Source organism: Trichosurus vulpecula, chromosome 1, assembly GCF_011100635.1.
Source record: "Trichosurus vulpecula isolate mTriVul1 chromosome 1, mTriVul1.pri, whole genome shotgun sequence".
Classification (NCBI taxonomy): domain Eukaryota; kingdom Metazoa; phylum Chordata; class Mammalia; order Diprotodontia; family Phalangeridae; genus Trichosurus; species Trichosurus vulpecula.
Genome location: NC_050573.1, coordinates 477,209,389 through 477,230,186, shown reverse-complemented (window position 1 = coordinate 477,230,186; position 20,798 = coordinate 477,209,389). Strand labels below are relative to the sequence as shown.

The following is a 20,798-nucleotide window of genomic DNA, read 5'->3' as shown; positions in this document are numbered from 1 at the left end:
TGTCCAAGGGACTCTCAAAAATCTTCTCCAGCACCACAATTCAAAAGTGTCAATTCTGTGGTTCTCAGCTTTCCTTACAGTCCAACTCACAGCCATACTGTGGAATCTACTGGAAAAACCATAGCTTTGACTAGATGGACCTTTTCTCTGCTTTTTGGTACGCTGTCCAGATTTGCCATAGCTTTTCTTCAAAGGAGCAAGTGTCTTTTAATTTTGTGGCTACAAGTCACCATCTGCAGTGATTTCTCAGACCAAGAATATAACATCTGACACTGCTTCCATTTCATCTCCTTCTGTTTGCCAGGAAGTGATGGGACCAGTTGTCCAGATCTTAGTTTTTGTTTTTTTGATGTGAAGCTTCATGCAAGCTTTTATATTCTCTTCTTTCATTCTTATCAAGAGCTTCATAATTCCTCTTTACTTTCTGCCATCGGAGTGGTATCATCTTATTTTCAGTTTTTTAAACTGTTCAATTCTTATTTGCTAATTGCCAGAAATCTCTCATAATCTAAGTTTTCTGATACTGCATGTAGGTTCTTAATTTCTTTCTTATTTTTATTTTTGTTAGACCTTACCTTTACCCTTAAAGGGTAAACTCTTTAAATGTCTTTTGCTACCTTTTTCTCTCTTCATTTCAATTAATTTATTCTTTAAGTATTTATATGCTATGCCTGCAGTCCATATATATACATATATGTAAATATATACATACATATTTATGTACATGTGTGTATTGTACAGATATTACATCATTCTCTCTAGTACCTTTAAGAATAATATGTTCACTGCTTATCTCTTTTAACAATGTCCATTTTTTTCTGTTGCTTTGCTTGAGATCTTAATTGCTATCCTAGCTTTTTTGACCTAAAGAATAAGAAATTGTTTTAACCCCTTAATTTTACAGTTTGATTCTTTATGTTTCAAGTGTTTCTTGTAAATGACATGTTACTAGATTCTACTCTCCAATCCATTTTGCTACCCTCTCATTTCATGGGTGATTTCATTCTATTTATGTTTTCTGTTAAAATTTATAATTATATACTTCCCTCCTTCCTCTTATACTTTCCCCTCTTTTAAGAGTAATCTGATCACCCCTAGCAATACAAAATTATGTAATCTGTTTACTCCTGTGTGGCTCCTCTCTTTGCCAAGCTCGGACCCTGATCTCTAGTTCTTACACCATCTTTCTGTTTTTAATACCCCCTTTATGATCAACCCTCTAAAGCTGAAGTTTATTTTGTTTATGACTATTCCTTCAGGGACTCTCAGTCTCTTCTTCTTCCGCCCCCTTCCTTTTCCTGATCCCATCTGTTTCCTTGATTAGTTTAATGTAATTCTACGCCACAAGCATATTTTTTTCAATATTCTTTTGCCTGTTTCAGAGAAGAGTGAGTACAGGAGAATCCTGCTCCTCCTACTCCTTCCTTGTATACTTTTCTTCTCAAGCACTCTAACTATGCAAATTAGTAACTTCTTTCTTCCTCAATTCTTCTCTAGTATATCCCATTTTCCCTACCTCTTCTTTCTTCTTTTCAACATCTCACATCAGGGCCTTGTTTTCTTGAAGTGCTTTTTCATTGTTTATCTTCTAATTGCTCAAATATATTTACCATTTTAGGTTTCTCTTAACTCCTAGATTCATATTTCTCCATTTCTACTGAGTTCTGGCCTTTTCTTCCATATTGTTTGAAAGCACTCTACTCTACTAAACATCCATATTTTTCCCCCATAAGGGAACTTAGTTTTTCAAGGTGTTATTCTTTGTTTCTTTTGCTTTTTAGATTGTTCACATTCTAAGATTTCTTTGCTTTACAATATTTGCTACTAAATCCTATGTGATCCTGATCATGGTAGCTTATTATAAGAACTCTTTCTTTTTGATTCCTTGTAGTTATTTTGATTTGAACACACCAGATTTTAGCTGTCACATTCTTGACTGTTTTTGGTTTGGGATTGCTAGGCATTGATAGGTAGATTCTTTCTATTTTTACTTTGTCCTCCGGTTCTAAGAGGCAATTATCTCCTATGATTTCTTGAAATACAGCGTCTAGGTTTTTCATTGGTCGTAGTTTTCAGGGGGTCCACAGATTCTTGTGTAACGGGATTTCACTCATTATATAAAGATACACCTGATACTTCATCATACAGAGTTTTTAGGGCATTTGTGATAGGCCTTGTTTGGTTCAAACCCAAACGGAAGCTTGGTGAGTTTACTTTCAGGGAAGTATAATGAAGGGAAGCTTTCACTTACTTCAGAGGTATTCTCTGAAGACGCACAGGTATCCTCTGTTGTTTCCCACTGGCTAAATTCATGGTGATCAAAAACCTTTTAATTGATTGCTTTGCTTGAACTGCATGTGTATGTAACAACCTCTGGGAAGGATTTGATTCCTGCAACAATGGAAATTCTAGTTCTTGACTTGTGAAGAGTAGAAGCTAATCAGTGATTAGGAATGAGAGGTAGGGTTTCTCCCAATAGATCATCAATTTTGTTAAATGCATTAAGAAAAGGTTTGAGGAGAAGATCTCTTGCTCTCTCTCCTGATGGCTTTTCTGGAGGAAGAACTGTTACAAATCTCTTGGTGGAGGGGAGGGCAACAGCTTTGCCTGCCTTGGCTCTCTGATTGGCATGCATTTGCCTTTGGGATGGCACCTTTGTTCTTTGTGTGTTTCTTCTGTCCTGATCTTAGGTGAATGCTTATCTTGAGAGGAGAATACCAGGCAACCAGTGATACTGAGAGATCTATCAAGGGGAACATTCAAGCAGCTGGTAAGAACAGATCCTTCAAAGTCATCTGAAGTCTCCCAAACAACCCAAGTCCTGAAGTCAGTGGCAGCCTCAGCTGACTCTGATAAGGAGACCATGCAGCAGTCCTGGAGAGCAATCTGCTTTGTCAGTCCAACAAGGAGCTGGCCCAGCTAAGCCAGGGAATTGACTTGTCCACTGGAAAGACCACATACAGAAGTGAACTTGGTGATGATTCTGTAAAGGGAGAAAATGACTCAAAGGACCAAGAAGCATATTCCTTCCCCACAAGTGAGGGGTGGACGTTTTGCAGCAACCACTTTATATTTGAGTTTACTCTTCTCAGGGACTAAGTGGATTTTTTTGGGGGGGGTGGGTGGGTACTGACGGAATAAAAAGAATGATTTTGTACTGTGGTCCTTTTCAGTATACCTTTTCAGTAAAAGTAACCTTTTATAAAAGCTAATTTTTGTTAATTGGTTAAATACTATTTGGGAACACACTTGATAGGGCTTCATCTAGAATACATACTGGGACTTCTGCATTTTGGGGGACTTCCTAGAGATATTCTTCACCCAAGGCTCTATTTATCAGATACCCTAATTTTTGGGATCTACTAAAGAAAAATTGCCAATGTTTTTCCTCTCTTTTCTTGTAGACTGCAGTTATACAATAATTAGTATTTTTGTTTCTTTCCATATAGGTCAGAACAGTTTCTATTTAATAACTTTTGCTTGTTTGAATATTTATGTACTAATCTATTGTATCACTATATCCATTTGTTCAAGTTCTCTTAGAGTAGGATCCTCAAGTGTGTGCGTGTGTGTGTGTGTGTGATGGACCACACTTTGGCAGTCTGATGAAGGCTATCGACCTCTTCACAAAATAATATTTTAAATGCATAAAATTAAATACGTAAGGTTATAAAGGAAACCAATTATACTGAGATACAGTTAAATATATTTTTTTAAAAGTTCACAGACCCGAGGCTAAGTACTCTCACCCTAGAGCTTGCTAAGATAGCTCAAAAGTATTCATATTTTTCCTTTTTGCTTTTAAACTAACCTACCTTATTTGATTTCCTATTGGATCTCATAGCTATGGTTCGCCTGCTGGCCTAAAAATCTTGAATAATCAACTTCTAATGTTTAATGGGATTCTTACTGCAAAATGTAGACTTAAATTGAGGAAAGTAGGGAAAATCATCAGAATGTATAGGTATGACCTAAATAACATCCCTTATGAATATGTAATGGAGGTGATGAAAAGATTTTAGGTATTAGATCTGGTCGATAGAGTGTCTGAAGAACCATAGACAGCGGTACACAATATTATACGGGGGCAGCAACAAAAAAACATTCCAAAAAAAGAGGAGAAAGAAAGCCAAATGACTTTTAAAAATAGCTGAGGAAAGAAGGAAAGTGAAAGGAAAAGCTATAGTCAGTTGAATGCAAGAGAGCATAGCAAGGAGAGATAAGAAGTATTTCTTAAATGAGTAATGCAAAGAAATAGAAGAAAACAATAGAACAGGAAGGGCAAGAAGTCTCTTCAGGATAATTGGAGAGATCAAGGAAATGTTTGCTAAAAAATGGGCATGATAAACGACAAAACTGGAAGATACTTAACAGAAATAGAAGAGATTAAGAAGAGGTGGCAAGAATGTATAGTTGAACTATAGAAGAACGAGCTTAACATTACCGATAACCACAATCATGTGGTTACTGAGTCAGACATGCTGGAGAATGAAGTCAAGTGGGCCTTAGGAAGCGTTGCTAATAAGGTTAGTGGAAGTGATGAATTCCAGCTGAGCTATTTAAAATCCTAAAAGATATATGGTATAGTGTTGCACTAACTATGCCAACAAATTTGGAAAACTCAACAGTGGATTGCAAAAGATCAGTTTACATCCCAATCCAAAAGAAGGGCAATGTTAAAGAATGTCCAAACTATAGAACAACTGAACTCATTTCACACGCCAGCAAGTTATGCTTACGATTTTGCAAACTAGGCTTCAGCAGTATGTGAACCAAGAATTACCAGAAGTGCAGGATGGTTTTCAAAGAGGCAGAGGAAATAGAGACCAAATTGCCAAAATTCACTGGATTAGGGTGAAAGCAAGGGAGTTCTAGGAAAAAAATCTATTTTGCTGACTACACTGTTTGACTATTTGGATCACAAAAAATTATGGCAAGTCCTCAAAGAGATAAGAGTTCCAGATCATCTTGTTTGTCTCCTGAGGAACCAGTACACAGGTCAAGGAGCAACAGTTAGAACTGAACATGGAACAAGTGCTTGGTTCAAGATTGGGAAAGAAGTAGAACAAGGCTGTACATTGTCACCTTATTTATTTAAATTATATGCAGAGCACATCATACAAGATGCTAGGCTGGATGAATCAAAAGGCAGAATTAAGGCTGCTGAGAGAAATACCAATCATCTCAGATATGCAGAAGATATCACTCTGCTGGCAGAAAGTAAAGAAGAATTAAGGAACCCCTTGATGAGAGTGAAAGAGGAGAGTGTAAAAGTTGGAGCTTGAAGTTTAACATGAAGGAAAAAAAAACTAAGTTCCTGGCACCTGGCCCCATTATTTCCTGGCAAATCAAGGGAGAAGAAATAGAAGCAGTGTCAGATTTTATATTTTTGGGCTCAAAGATCACTGCAGATGGTGACTGCAGCCATTAAATTAAAAGACACTTGCTCCTTAGAAGAAAAGCTACGGCAAATCTGGACAGCGTACTAAAAATCAGAGACATCATTTTGCTGACAAAAATCTGTTTAGTCAAAGCTGTGGTTTCCCCAGTGGTAATGTATGGCTGTGAGAGTTGGAATGCAAAAAAAGCTGAGTGCCACAGAATCAGTGCTTTCAAACTATGGTGTTGGAGAAGACGTTTGAGAGTTCCTTGGACTTGAAGGAGATCAATTCAGTCAATACTTAAAGAAATTAACTCTGACTATCCATTGGAATGGCAAATACTGAAGCGGAAACTCAAATACTCTGGCCATATGACGAGAAGGCAGGACTCATTAGAAAAGATTCTGATGCTGAAAAAGAGTGAAGGCAGAAGGAAAAGAGGACAGCAGAGGATGAGATGGATAGATATTGTCATGGAAACAATGAACATGAATTTGGACAGACTTTGAGAGACAGTGAAGGACAGAGGGGCTTGGTGTGCTATGATCCATGGGGTTATGAAGAGTCAGACACAACTGAATGGCTGAACAACAAGTGTTTAACGCCATTCAGTAATCCTACATATGTTCAAGGTTTTCTTTCTTTTCTCCCTTCCTCCTTCCCTTCCTCCCTTCCTTCCTCCCTTCTTTTCTTCCTTTCTTCTTTGTTTCTCTTATTCTTGAGTGATTATGTAATACCTTTTAGATTGCCCTTGTAATGTAATTAGGGTTAGTTTGGGGTGCCCTTTGGTATAGGGACTCAGAAGATATTTATCTGGACCTTCAGGGGAATTACCTACATAATACAGGAACTACTGGAGGACTTTTGGCCTGCTCTGTATGGAAAGTGACACTTAAATATTTTGCCTGGTTCCCAGTTGGACGGTGCTGTGTACTGGGGAAAACATGAAAGAATTTTTACCTAGGATAGTTTGATTCCTCATTAAGGATGGTGGTGGCAGGGGTTAACTTCCCAGTGACCCATGTACAAAAATCCCTCTGGGAAGAGAGCTCCGTCTATCCTGGAAAGCTCTTTAGGGATTAAGTTCCCAGGAAATTTGATTTTCTTTGCCTTTTTCTTGTCTTAATTGCCTTTAGGTAGGGAAGGCCTTTTGAAAGAATCTAAATAGGTACTTTATAACTTCTAGTCAAGTAGGAATCTCTGATAAACTTTATAAAAATATTCTCTGCTTACTGAATATGCATAACTGTATTTGGGGATGATATTTCTAACTGTACTTTGGGATTGTATAAGATTTGTGCAATATCTAACTTTTTTTGAGACCTATATTGCACAGGATAGGCAAGTGAAAGGATAATGCCTATGCCAACATGTTATCCTATAGAACTTTTTCTGGATGGAAATATGGATGATGAGTCTCAAATGTAGCCAACATGTTGAGGGTATGAAAAATTTAATGGGAGGAGGAATGTAATGGGGAAGGAATATTAACACACAAAGTACCTTGAAACCTGATCATAATGTTGTTGCCTTTGCTAAATGCATCAGTAGGGCAGGTTTGAAAAGGATTTTATATATATTATCTCATAACATAATGACTTCTTTTTGGGCCAATTTCAGTCATGTAAGATGACTTATAACCCCCAGGGTTCATTATGAAATTCTGAAACAGAACAAAGCCAACTGATCCTTAAAATGGCGTCATTATGATGTGTCTTATCCAACAATCTACAAACAATACATAATCTATAGAGAACTTTTGAAAGCCACATTTTACATTGTAGTTCAAGAAGAATGAAACAGGCAAAAGTGTATAAACTCGCAATACTATTAATTATATAGTATGTTAAATTAATGGCGGGGCATAGGCAATGCAAACGTCTCTGAAAAGTGAAAATAAATATCACACATAATGCAATAGAAGGGGATATACTGAATATGCCTTTCTGTATATTTAGGCTACAACAGTCCTAAACAATGAGGAACTTTTAAGAAGAATAGGAATAAAAGATATCATCAAGGAAATGTATCATAGGAGGAGAACATAAGGATGACTAGTAAACAGTCAAAATGCTCCACTGGCATCTATACCACGTCAGGGAAAAGCAAGGAAAGACTTCATTCAGCACGTTGGATGGATCCCTTGTGGTGAACTCACAGTATAAAAAGGACAAGAGCCATGAAGGACAGAAGGATGAGCTGTATCCTCCATTATTAGAGGAAACAACCTAATCAGTGAGATCAAAGCCCCATTTGGGAATTTAAGTATGCTCAAGTAAAGTTCTTTTTTTTTTAAACAAATGTAAAACAAAAACATTTAATTAGAGAATTCCTGGAAAATCAAAATATACAAATACCAACACTTGAAAGACAACAAGTGAATTCAGAGAAATGTCCTGGCCTTAGTCAAACAAAAATAAAGACATGTTTTATCTACTTACTTAACACAAACAAATGTTAATTAAATGTCTTATAACTTGTCAAAATAGAGTGAGTCTTTTCTTGAAATAAGCTAATTGGACATTTAGCATATGATCCTCAGACAATAATTGGTTCTAAATAATCAAGTAAAGTTCTTATTAAGAACTCAACTACCTTTGACACATCCAAGACCAGCGTTAATTCACGTGTATGTTTGTTTTCTGACTCTTGGTATAGTTTAAAAATCATGACTGACCTTTCAGAGAATTTTTGATTTGCACATTTCTTCCTTTACTTTAGCTTTAAGATGTATTTAATTCTTCTCTGGGTGTAATTCTCATGGCCTAATTTATTCTGAGTTTGTATGTATGAATGATATTTTCTTTATCTCAGGGGATATGTTGTATAGGCATTAAGGGAATGATAATGACAATAATGAGATTTTTGTATACATCGTGTGGCTTTGTCTTTGCTTGATATGCAGTACAATTCTGAAAGTAAAGGATTGAATTTATATATCTATGTACATATGTACACACGTGCAAGTGTTAAGTGAAAAATTTTACTTTATTTTCCCTTAGCCTTGAAATAAAAACATACGTTGCCATTCACCACTGCAATTAATTAGTCTTGACACATCACCTTCTTTGACCATAGTATGTATTTTGAAACAACTGCTTACAGAAATGATTTAATCTAATAAAGCATCAAGTGCTCTTGGTTACTAATAACCAGTGCTGCTGGTTCTAATGGAGAGAGAAAAATATAAAAATTCTCAAATAACAATGTTATTATGTTCTTTACCAAAACTTTAGACATGGCGAACATGCAGAATAATGGAAATGAGGGATGCTTGTCAATAATTAGAGTTGGCTTGGTTTATTTCTTCAGTGAATACCACATTTATAAGGTTTAGAGTTCACTTTTTTTCTCCAACCCAAATAATTTTCTTTCTTTAAAGTGTTGACTCCAAAGAGAATATCACAAAGGATGTCATCTGATTTTAATGGCAATCTTCAAACTAAAAGTTACAGTACTCATGAAACAAGGAAAACACATTTAAAAAGATAGCCTCTTTTCAGATATATGGAATATAGACTTACTCTTTTGGTTAGCTGGGTATCCATCATGAAATTATGCACATGTTTTTCAGCTTTGGTAAGTTCTAATTTCCTTGCAACCACAGCTACCACCAGTGCAGTGCAACCAGCACCCTGCAGATGACAAGAGAGAACCCCGAGCAGTTACCACCAGGAACATCACATGCAGCTTAAGATTCTTCACCTATGTAGAAAAACTGCATTGTCTCAGGCATATTATTTGGTAGACAGAAACATCATATTGGTACACGTATTGAATATGGTCATTAAGTATTGTGAAAGATGGAGAGAGTAAAGTTTGAGTAAGTAAATAACACACTATCAATTTGAAATGGTTATTTATACATGATTTTTAGGAAATTAAAAATGACATCTGTAAACATTGTATTTCCAAGGTTAGAAAAAGATGCAGGTATCTATATTTGCAGAAGATCAGAAGCAACTTACTGAAATTAAAGAAAATGTTAAAAAGAATAAATATATAGTGTTATTTATCAAAATGATTATGAAAATAAGGGGGGAAGTCATCATGAGACCACAATTGAAATATGAATCAAAGGATTGAGATAACATTTTTCCTGGTGATGATTCAGCTGTAGACTGAATATTTACTACTTTGAATGGAGCTGAGTCCCATCTAGCTGGGATGAGGAAGGAGAAACATCATTAATGGCTTTATGCAACATAGTATGTGCTCAGTGAACAATGGTATTGGGAGGGAAAGGACACTTTATCCCTGGAAAACTGGGGTACTGTGTCTTTGGAAAATGATGCTCAACTTCATTATATTTAGAGGGGTATTAGAAGGCAGACAGGACTGGTTGAGTCATAGATCACTCAGAAGTCAGGTACAAGGATTCATTTAGGCATAGACTGAGTTGGGACAAGTAGTAGGAAAGGCAGGCAGCTCTTTAGGGAGCAACATGCAGAAGGGTACAAGTAATAAGGGACTTTTATTAATATTACTTTTTATAAATGCACATGTTTTTAAACTTAACAATACTTTTCTCCATGCTACATATTTATCTTGTGACTTCAGTGTATATGCATGTGTTATAGTGGAGGTTCATCTCAAGTCCCTATTGGAATTTTCATGCTTTAACTAGATCTTACAAAAGCCCCATGAGCTTTGGACTTGAGCCACTTTTTTGTTTTAAAGGAGAAGATAGATTTTACTCTATTTAGTGGCCCCAAGAACCTTCTCCTGATAATCTGAGTTTACACCGTTCATTTAAGGTTTCATAGGCATAATGTTAAGCATTGTGGCTTGGGTACTGTGTTGCAAGACCTATATACCATGCTTCTTTCCAATGTAATGATACGCTGGATCCCGAGGAGAGCTACTGGCTTCTACCTATAAACACAAAGTGGAAGTGTGGCCCAATGAATCATAACATCATAGATGTAGGACCTGAAGACATCATACAACACTATTCCATCTTATAAATGAGGAAACTCAGGTTCAGAGAAATTGAGTGAATTGTCCTTAAGCAGACAACTACTTTTAGATGTCAAAGGTTAGATTTCCACCCTGACTCCAGGCCAGCATTCTATACACTACTCTCCTCTAAGGCTGCTTCCCATCCTACTGGAGTACCCAAGGGAACACTGAGTGTAAGTATTTTGTGTCTTATGCTAGAGAATGATGCCAGACTCCTAAACTGTTCATTACAGCATGTCCTGTTGTTCCTTCCACACACCCCATTGCCGTGGTACTTGGGCCAGTAGTCATGTTATACTTCCCCAATCCCAGTGAATAACCTTGTCCTCACCACTGAGAATTCTGGTAAAAAAAAAGCCTCATTAGTAATCAGTTACTCATTGGTTCACTTAGGTAGCTAGGTGGCCCAGTGGCTAGATCATTGGGCTTGGAGTTAGGAAGACCTGAGTTCAAGTCCAGTTTCAGATGTTTGCTAAGCTGTGTGGCACTGGGCAAGTCACTTAACTTCCGTCGGCTTCAGTTTCACAAACTGTAAAATAGAGATAGTAATGGCGTCTATCTCACAGTTGCTGTGATGATCAAAAGAAATAATATTTGTAAAGTGCTTAGCACAATGCCCTTCCCATTAAGTAAACATTCATTAAGTGCCCACTGCACGCAAAACACTGTGATAAGCATTAGGTTATAGAGCACCTGCTCTGGAGTCAAGAGGACCTGAGTTCAAATCCAGTCTCAGACACTTGACACTCTTACTAGCTGTGTGACCTTGGGTAAGTCACTTAACCCCAATTGCCCTGCCTTCCCCCTTCCAAAAAAAAGATAAGTATTAGGTGAAATTTTGGATATGAAATGGATCATTTCTTTACAAAACTTATGGAGAAAATGATTCAAAAACAGACAATCATAATATGCAATAATATGGAAAAGTGCATCAAAGAGATACAAAATAAGGTGTGTGAGGGCACAGGAAAAAGGTTATCGCTCATAGGAAGGCTCAAAGAAAGCTTCATTGAAGAAGAGGCATTTGAGTTTGGCTTTAGATGATGGGTAGGAAATCCAACAGATCCAGTTGAATAGAGAGGACATTTGGCAGGGAAATAAAGGCAAAGAATAGGCCAGTTTTGTTAGAATGCAGTGAACATTGTAGGAGTACTATTAGATAAGGCTAGAGAAGAGGGTGACAGATCATGGAAGTTAGTTCCAGCCTGAAGGGACCTGACTGCTAGCCCAAGGAGTTTAAACTTTTCTCATTAGACAAGAGGGAACCACTGAAGATTTCCAAGAAGGCAAATGGTATAACCAGTGATAGGAATTTTAATTGCAATTCTCTATCTTCCAAAAATGTCAACAGTAGCCCAAAGTTAAAAAAATTAAAAACATCTTAGCCTTCAGGAACATTGCATTTCCTTTTTAAGTTCCAAAATAATAAAGTAATTTTTTTCCTCCCTCCTCTCTAGCTAGCTCCTTCACAATTTCCTCTCTAACCTCCTTGTCACCCACACCAGAGACCCCATCTTGCAGAAAAATTCCTTTCTGGCACCTCAGTTTTCAGATTGTTGGCTTAAAACACTACTCTAGGAAGGTCCTAGCTATTCTGCACTTCTCTCCCTGCTCTTTGGTTCCCTTCTCCACAGCCTTCTTGCCAACTTCTTTGCTTATGGACACATATATGCATTTTTTTCCACCTACACCTTTTAGGTTTGGAACCAAGAACCATGATCAAATCAATTCTGTCACTGTTCCTGGATGTCAATCTACTTCCCTAAAATCTCACTCACAATTCCTATAAAATTCCTACCAAAGTGCCCATCTCTGATTACTCATCCCTAATAAGTGTCATCTCTCCTATTAAAAAAAAATTTTCTTGAGGGTAGGGACTCTCTTTGCTTTGCCTGGTAACGTGCTTGGAACATGCTTAATAAAAGATTTTTCCATTCCTATGCTAATCCATGTAGTTTGTTTCTATAAACATTGTTAAAAAGTTATGATAGTAAATCATGGAGAATTTGATTTTTATCTCAATTTGAAGTAAGAAAATTTAATATAGGCATAATTCTATGGCCTTGTTAGTATGGCTTTCTCCACATGAAAGGCAGTGTAGAAAAATGAAAAGTATACGGGATTCAGTATCAGAGAATCTGCATTCAAATCCTGGCCTACCTCTTTAATATTTGTGTGACTTCAGGTAAGTCATATTCTCTCTGGGCTTCTGTTTTTTTTTATTTATAAAATAAGCCTTGTATTTAAAAAGGAATCATCTGGCCTACCTGACATTTAAGTTCCCTTTCAACTATGATCCTTCAGAATGACCACACCATTGATATGAATGCAATATTTACCTGAATGGACAGTTCAGGAAAAGGAAACCCACCTTCCTTAGTACTGTCTCCCCAATGTCTTATTCTTTCAGCAACACAAATAGAGCTGTGCAGTGACAATGTAGCATAATATTTCTTTAATACGAGATTTCAGAAAGCTCGAGAGGTAATTTATATTCAAAATCCTATAAGGTCAATCAATACCATAAGAAAGGAAGAGAGCACGATTCCTTGATCACTAACTAAGCTAGTGGACACTTTATGGATAATCCAGTCCAGTCCATTCAGGAAACTGAGGCCCAAATTCAAATGATTTGTTCAAAATGCTTCTGTTTCACATTAAAAAATGATTTTTTTCCCTCATATGGTTTACCTTAGCTAATCATGGTTTGCTAGGTCTTTACACAGTAATATCTCAAGTTAACTGATGTCTATCTACGGAAATTGATTTACCACAGAGATAATTTTTGGTGGCGCATTAAAGAGATCATTTTACTCACGTTTATATCCCTTGTTTTGAAGATTACAACTGTATAAATAGTTAATATTTACAAATGTAACACAGCTTGCAGTTAAAAAAGGCATTCATATTCTATGGTATGGTTGGCATACTGCAATAAAGTCCTATTCCAATGTCTCAATGGTATGATGGGGACCCTGATTTCTCCAAAGATATTCTAATGCACAACAAACAATGGCAGATCCTATATCAAGCTGGAAACATTTTGAGTATTAATCCAGTTGATGAATTAGCCTAAATTTGGAGAGACTCATCAGCACAAGGCTGGCAATAAGGTACGTAATTTTTATGACAACAGTAATAGTAAGACCTGATGAAACCATCGATCCTTTGATGGAGTACAGGCTCTGGAAACTCCCTTGAACGCTCCTTGAATCTTCCCACTTGATCTGGAATTCACCTGAAGCTATAATCCCCTCCATTGGGCTTTCATTATCTCTATGCCCAATTCTCTGCCACCTCCAATCATCCTTATGAATATCTGGTCACTGGATCCAGATGGCTTTGGAGGAGAAAGTGAGGCTAGTGACCTGGTATAGCCCTCCCTCGCTCAAATCAAAGTCAAATGCAAGTCATGTCATCATTTCCCTGATGCCATGGTCCCCTTCAAAAACGAAGGACAAACACAACAACAACTAACAATGACAACCCTTAACTAAGCCTAGGTCTTCACTGTCTGTTACCTCTAGATTGCTTCCGGCTACTTTCCAACCTTGATCCTATCAAAATCCCATTTTCTTGATTCCTGGTTTGACCTCTAGTCACCCCAGCCTACACTCTCATCAAGATCCTCCTTAGTGCCCTTCTCCAAGCACCCCAGGCTACTTGGCCAACCCTAGATCCCTCCTAGTCTTTCTGCATATAAGATCCATCTGGGCCTCCATAAAGGTGCTCAGATTCAATCTGGCCCACTTGCCAACACAAGTGTCACAAATGCTGAGATTCCTTAAGAGTCTAGCCAATGCTAAGACTCCTTAAGAGTCTGGCCAACATGGAGGATTTTTTTTTGTTTGTTTGTTTTTTTTTTAATAAATTTCTTTATTTATTTTTAGTTTACCACGCACGGTTCTACATAGTTTTGAGTTCCAGTTTTTCTCCCCTTCCTCCCCCCTCCCTCCCCAAGACGGCATGAAGTCTCATATAACTGTCATGTATAACTTCGCATTGAATTAATTTATGCACTAGTCAAGTCGTGGAGAAGAATTTTGACCAATGGAATGAATCATGAGAAAGAAGAAACAGAACCAAAAAAAAAAAACCCCAAAAACAAAAACAAAAGAGAAGCAGAAAAGGCGAGCATGTAGTGTGCCTCAGTCTGTATTCAAACTTCGCAGTTCTTTGTCTCGATGAAGATAGCATTCTCCATCGTGAGTCCCCTGGAGTTGTCCTTGCCCCTTAGGTTGCTGAGAAAAGCGCAGTTTGTCAGGGTTGGTCCAACATGGAGGATTTTTAATAAACTCTGTTTTTCTTTGGCTGAAAGAAAGTCTGGGTTGAATTCATTTGGGCAGAACCCACATGCTGCTATTTCGGGGTCCCAGCATCTCCAAACCTCAATACTTTGAAGTATTAAAGTATGACTAATGTCTATTCTACCGATCTTAAGGTGGAGAGGAAATGGAAAGGTAGAACTGACGCCTATGAATTTTTATTAGTATTAAATAATTTTCTTCATTTGCTGAGAATGATGTTAAATTCATAATAATAAAAAATTAAAAAGCAAAAGACTTCCATAACTAGTTTTCAACATTATGTAATTATGGTTAGAGTGAAGAAATAGAGAATGAGAAACCTATTAGCACAGGAGAAAAAAAGGAAGGCAGGAACAGAACCAAAAGGGTAATTTGCTGCTATCTTGTTTTCTCCTTTTCATATAATAGATCGTCTATCTAGAGTAAGATAAAGTCTGGGCTGAAAAATTGAGGATCCTTTACAATGAATGGTTTTTCTGTTCACTCTCCTACTTTAGCTATTGGAAAAACAGAAATATGTCTAAACACTGTTATAACCATGGGTTTAATTCTACTTGTTTAATGATCATACCTATATGGATCACATGAATATTATCCACTGATCTCAGGAAGAAATATATATTAAGGAGAAGGATCAGTGATATTTTATTTTTAGTAAGTAAAGGAGATAAAAAACCAGTTGCTCTTTAGTAACTGGAGTTTTAGGAAGAATGATAGGTATCCTACTTCTAATTAAAATGAAGACAGGAAAAGGTTCTGAAAAGCCTATATATACTTTAGCAAAGATCTAAAAAAGATACCAATTGGAATTGTAAACAAGAAGTCCAAAAGAAGCAACAATAAATACCTTTATCTAGCCTATTAAAAAAAGAGCTAGATACCTATAATTGTTGGGAAAGGCAACCTGCAAAAAAAGCCAGTAGAAGCACATGTAAAGGGGTTGGAAGCCAGTCAGCTTTGATCAAGAGTTCTCTAGTACAGCACTTTTTAAACTGTGGGTTTCAGGGTTGTGAAAAATTTGGCAATAGTAAAAGGTTTCTGAACACACAACAACTAAAATTAATTAAAAATTAAAGTATAATGAATCTGAAGTGTTTCTGGCAGCTTTTCCTGAGTTGCATTGGCAACTCCACTGAGGTGTTGGTTCTGAAGACAAAGCAGGCCCTCTGGTCAGGCAATACCAATAACTGCTAGAATGGAAAAAGTTTAAGAAGCCCTACTCTAGTGGTAACTGAGGCTGAGATCACTCTGTTCCTGGAGGACCAGAAGCTTGTAGAGCTTTGAAAGGGAAGCTCTAGGGGACTTGAAAGTCAACAGCACTCTGATTATGGAGGCTTCCAGTGGGCCAGAGGCCAGTAGCAACGTGAGTGGAGATACTCTGTGGAGGACTGAAAGATGAAGTGCTCTCATTCTAGGATTCAAGAGTCCTAAAAACTACAGTACTTTGACTTGAGATAATGAGAGGAGGAGACAGGTTGCAAGAAATCAAAATTAGGACCAAAGAAGAACTGATCCCCTCATCAACAAGAATAGAATGGGCCAGACTGGCACAGTCCCTACCCAGGAAATGAGACTGAAGATACGAATAGAAGACACCAAACACAGTAACAAAAGACACTGGGTCAAGAGATGCACAAGAGGTAAACACAAGAGAAGAAAGTAGCTCAATGACTAGTAAACTCATGAGGTAGCGGGGGCAGGAGGGGTGGGGAGGGAATGACCTACCAACAAGGACTATGAGAATACCTGCATGAAATAAGACATTTTTTTTAAATGACATGATACAGCCTGTGAGTTTAGGTTGTGTCTGTGTGGACAAAATGAAGTGGAGATTTGAGAGAATTAACACAATAGCAAACCATTTTGCAGAATGTTTTAATCTGTCTGACCAACTTGCTAAGTAAACTTGCAAAAGGGAACTTGTCCGGCAAATTTCAGGGCCTGTTTCCTTATTTGCAAGATGACGACTTGAACTAGATTTGCTGGTGCTTGAGCTCTAAGGTACTTTCCAGTTCTAACATTCTACTTTTATATGAGAAACAGATACATATATGCCAATGTAGCAAAAAAGGTAAAAAATTAAAATAAAATAAAACAACTAGGCTTTTGGGTTTGAATTAATGAGACTAGGCCTGTATATAATAAGACAGCGTGCTATAGTACACATTTGTCAGTTTTGGCCAATTGTAGCAAATTTACTAAGTAAAGAATGCCAAGAATTTTTTTAAAAAATGAAATGAGTTCCAGAGGGAAAAAAAATGGAAGGCAAATAAAGAACAGGAGGGGGAAAACCTTACCCAAGTAGTTGACTCCCTGAAAATTAAAATGGAAGAAACAGAACTCAATAACTTCAGAAGGCAAAAAGAAATATTAGAACAAAAATTGGAATATATGGCATATACTATCAGAAATAAATGACTGTGAAAAGATAAAACAAAAGTTAATTTCAGAATAATTGGATTCCTTGAAAGTCATAACCAGACAAAAAACTTGGGCAATACATTAAAAAAAATCACAAAGTACAAATAGAAAGAATATACTAATCATCTCATGGAAAGATCTCAAATTAGGAACTCCTAGGAATGTCATAGCCAAAATCTAGAGCTTTCAGATAAATGAAAATGCCACCACAATATAAATACCACCATGAACTTTTGAACTTCAGCTAACTGAAAACAAGAGTGCCCTTGGAAAAACTGAGATTTAGAATGTTACCATCAGTGATTATAAATCCAGATTTGATTTGGTCAAAATTTGTCTTGAAAATAAAATCATAATGTGGTCTCATTTACAGTGAGATACATTCTCTTACTAAGGTAATTGTAACTTTATGCAAATTATATTTGCTATTTGGCATTAATGAAATATGCTGGAAAATGCATGGATCAGGATAACCTGAGTTAAAATCCAGTCTCAGAAATATATTAGCTGTGTGACCTTAGACAAATTACTGCGCCTCTGTATACCTCAGTTTCCTAATCTGTAAGGGGGATAAATCATAGGACCTACTTCCTAAGGTCGTTGTGAGCATCAAATAATTGCAAAGTACTTAGTAGAGCTCCTGGCACATAGTAAGCACTAGCTTATGTAAGTACTCTATATTTGTCTTGAATGAAATCAGTTCAGAATGTGAAAGGTGATAAAATGAATGATTTTCTATGTAAGATAATTTGAAAATGCATTTGACTGAATTGATATTATCTGACTGGTAATGAGTTTTGTTTCAGATTTTAAATACATGAAATTTTTTTCTTATATTGTGAAATTTGGGAAATGATTTTATCAGAAATGTTGTTAGAAAAATAACTTCCCTTAATCTGGATGCTGTTAGGTTATGAGTTGAATTTTTAAAAGGATGTGGCAAAATGTTTGAAAACTTAATGGGGTATATTTGTTTTAAAGTGGATAATATAGTAAAGAATTACTTTTATGTAATTACATCTGAGATTATTTTGCCCATCGCTTGTAAAAATTATGAAATTATATCTGTTAAAAATAGCACGTATTGAAGTTACATGCTTGAACCAACTTAGTAACAATAGGGAGCAGCTAGGTGGAGCAGTGGATAGGGTGTTGGGCCTGGAGTCAGGAAGATCTGAGTTCAAATACATCCTCAAACACAGAACTAGTCATAAGATCCTGGGCAAGTCCTTTAATCCCTATTTGCCTCAGTTCCTCATCTGTAAAAATGGGAGTACACTGGGGACAGAAATGGCAAATCGTTCCAGTATTTTTACTAAGAAAACTCCATGGAAAAAGTCCATGGAGTCACAGAGTCAGGTCTGAAAAACAAGAATAACAATAGAATTTTAATAGATTAAAAGATTTCATTTTGCCTTATGGGTAAATAGGAATACAGATATTTTAGTCTGGAAGCATACAGTGGCCAGAATTTTTCTGGGATCTTGAGTCAACTATCATGTATTCATTGTATGTGTGATGTAAAAAAGATGTAAGATCACAGTGATTGGATGCCAAGATTAGTTTTTTGTTTGTGTTTGTTTCCTATTTTAGAGTTCATTGAGGGTAGTGAGCTTCAGTATTTCATTTTAATACATCTTTTTTCCAGTCCTTTATTTATGAAGACAGTTATGTGATGATAATGAATTAGTATCCTTATGGAAGGACTTTGTTGAGCTGTATTAGGCAAAAGAAGGGAAGAGTGGTTACAAGGTAGTGGGTCAGTGTGATCTCTATGTTTAGGGGTTCTATAATCCAGAAAAAGTATCATCAAGACAATCTTGAGCACTGTTGTGACAGGCTAAATATATAAAAAGACTCATAAAAACTAGAGTTGAATCCAAACATTCTGTGCAGCTAATGCTAAAATATTTTAAATAAAATTTTCTTTTTTTTGAAAAGCGCAATAAATTTAAAAGGGAATCTGTGGCATTCAACTAACTGAGGAGATCACTAACAGATGAAAAGAAAACTACTCTTGGAGCTCACTTCCCCCAGATCCACCACATCCTCCCTAAGGTAGCACACAGAAATCAAAATAAGGCTTTTTGTGAGATCAGACTTCATGTTGGCTTAGACACCTAATGAACAGATACATGTATGTTCAGTTCATATCTAGTAAAGGCTACAAATATTAGTTTCCTTTTGTGCCCCCACAAAATGTTGCAAGCAATCGGAGTTAAAGTGCCATAGTCAATATCACACAAGACTTAGTAGCACTTAACATGGAAGGAGAAAAAAATCTTGAAATTAAGTATTCCAAAATTCAAAATGTAAATGATTATAATGAAGTAACCTAAAAAAAACTCAATATAATTTTCAGGGAAAATGCACTTTTAATTGAATAGGGAACCTGTAAGTAAAACACATACATGGGGTGTCACTCACATAGTAGTAGCTTAGAGTGTATGAGCACCTGTTTTTGCGGTAGTCTCTCACTTTAGTCAGCCTTCGCACAGGAAGATTTAGGTTCCCAGAGAAAGATCACCATAACCTTGTTGGGGGAGGAGAAATGTACTTCCCCTGATCACCAGTTTAGCTCTCAAGCCCCCTACTGGTATATTTCCATTACATAAACAAGCCATTCACAATGATGCCAATTTCAGATCACAAATATAACCATTTACTTAGCAATAAGACAAAGGAAATAATAACATCACAGATATTCATATAATAAAGCAAATGTAGGAATAATAAACACAGCAAAATCTACGTATCTACTTGGTTCACACTTGCCCACAAATATACTCAATGTCTGTGGGGCAGAGTAGGCACATAAACTTGGAAGGGAAACATGAGTGAAGAAACTCCATGTGCTTGAGGTAATTCATAATCCTAGACTTCAGGCTTTGATGTCGTAGGTCAATTCATTAACATCCGCCTGCACGAAACTGCTTTCTGCTGCCTGTTCTGTCCTAAGTGTCACTGTTGTTGCAAGCTAACCAAATACCACTTTCTTCTCTCTCTTTTTAACCACTAAAGCATGGCAAACACTTTTAACTCACAATCATCTTTAAAAGGCTATTAAACAATGTTACAGCATTAAAGGTTACAGCATTGGGAAATACAGACAAGCACAGCCAGCTCTTCACCAGCATCATCCAATCTTAGTAAACAAAGCTCGTAGCAAAATCGTTCATTCTCCGTGCGATATGGAAAATTCCAGTCAGTTCTTCAGTGATCAAATTACTGTCATCCATTTAGACCTCAACATTTCTTTTTATTCAGCAAAGGAACTACAAAACATGCCATTCCCTTCTCTGCTTTTCCTCCTTAAACACAGGAGGTTAGCAAAGAACAACAGGCATTTCTGAAAGCTTTCACCTCTCTCAAACTATGTAGGCAGGTACAGAGGGTCAAGTAGTTAAGCTCCCCTTCATTGTGCTCCAGTCAGGATCTTGGAACTGAAGCTTCTGGTCAGCTCATAACTTCAGCTGTCACTTCTCAGGCAGCCCCCGATAGATACAGCTTGTCTTTTCTAGCCTCTGCTGTCTTCCATCTCCTGCTCATTCTGGACCGCTCCTATCAGACTTCTTCAGCCCCTTCACTGTGCTTTCAGTAGCTTCTACCAGGAGCTTCTTCAGTGACTCACCTTTTGCTTATGAGCTAAGAATCGCCAAATATCCTCGGTGACAAGAAGTCTTTTTAAAAATCATCCCTTAGTCTCTAAATATTTTTATGATTTTTC

The 20,798-nt window shown here is 36.9% G+C and overlaps 1 protein-coding gene across 1 annotated transcript in view; it reads right to left on the bottom strand.

Moving 5' to 3' along the window:
- KCNN2 (potassium calcium-activated channel subfamily N member 2) overlaps positions 1-20,798 on the bottom strand; it is a 196,511-nt gene that overhangs the window by 13,023 nt on the left and 162,690 nt on the right. The window contains exon 6 of the mRNA XM_036742942.1: positions 8,906-9,016. Within this exon, the coding sequence (XP_036598837.1) occupies positions 8,906-9,016 (111 nt within the window). The remainder of the gene's footprint in view (positions 1-8,905; positions 9,017-20,798) is intronic.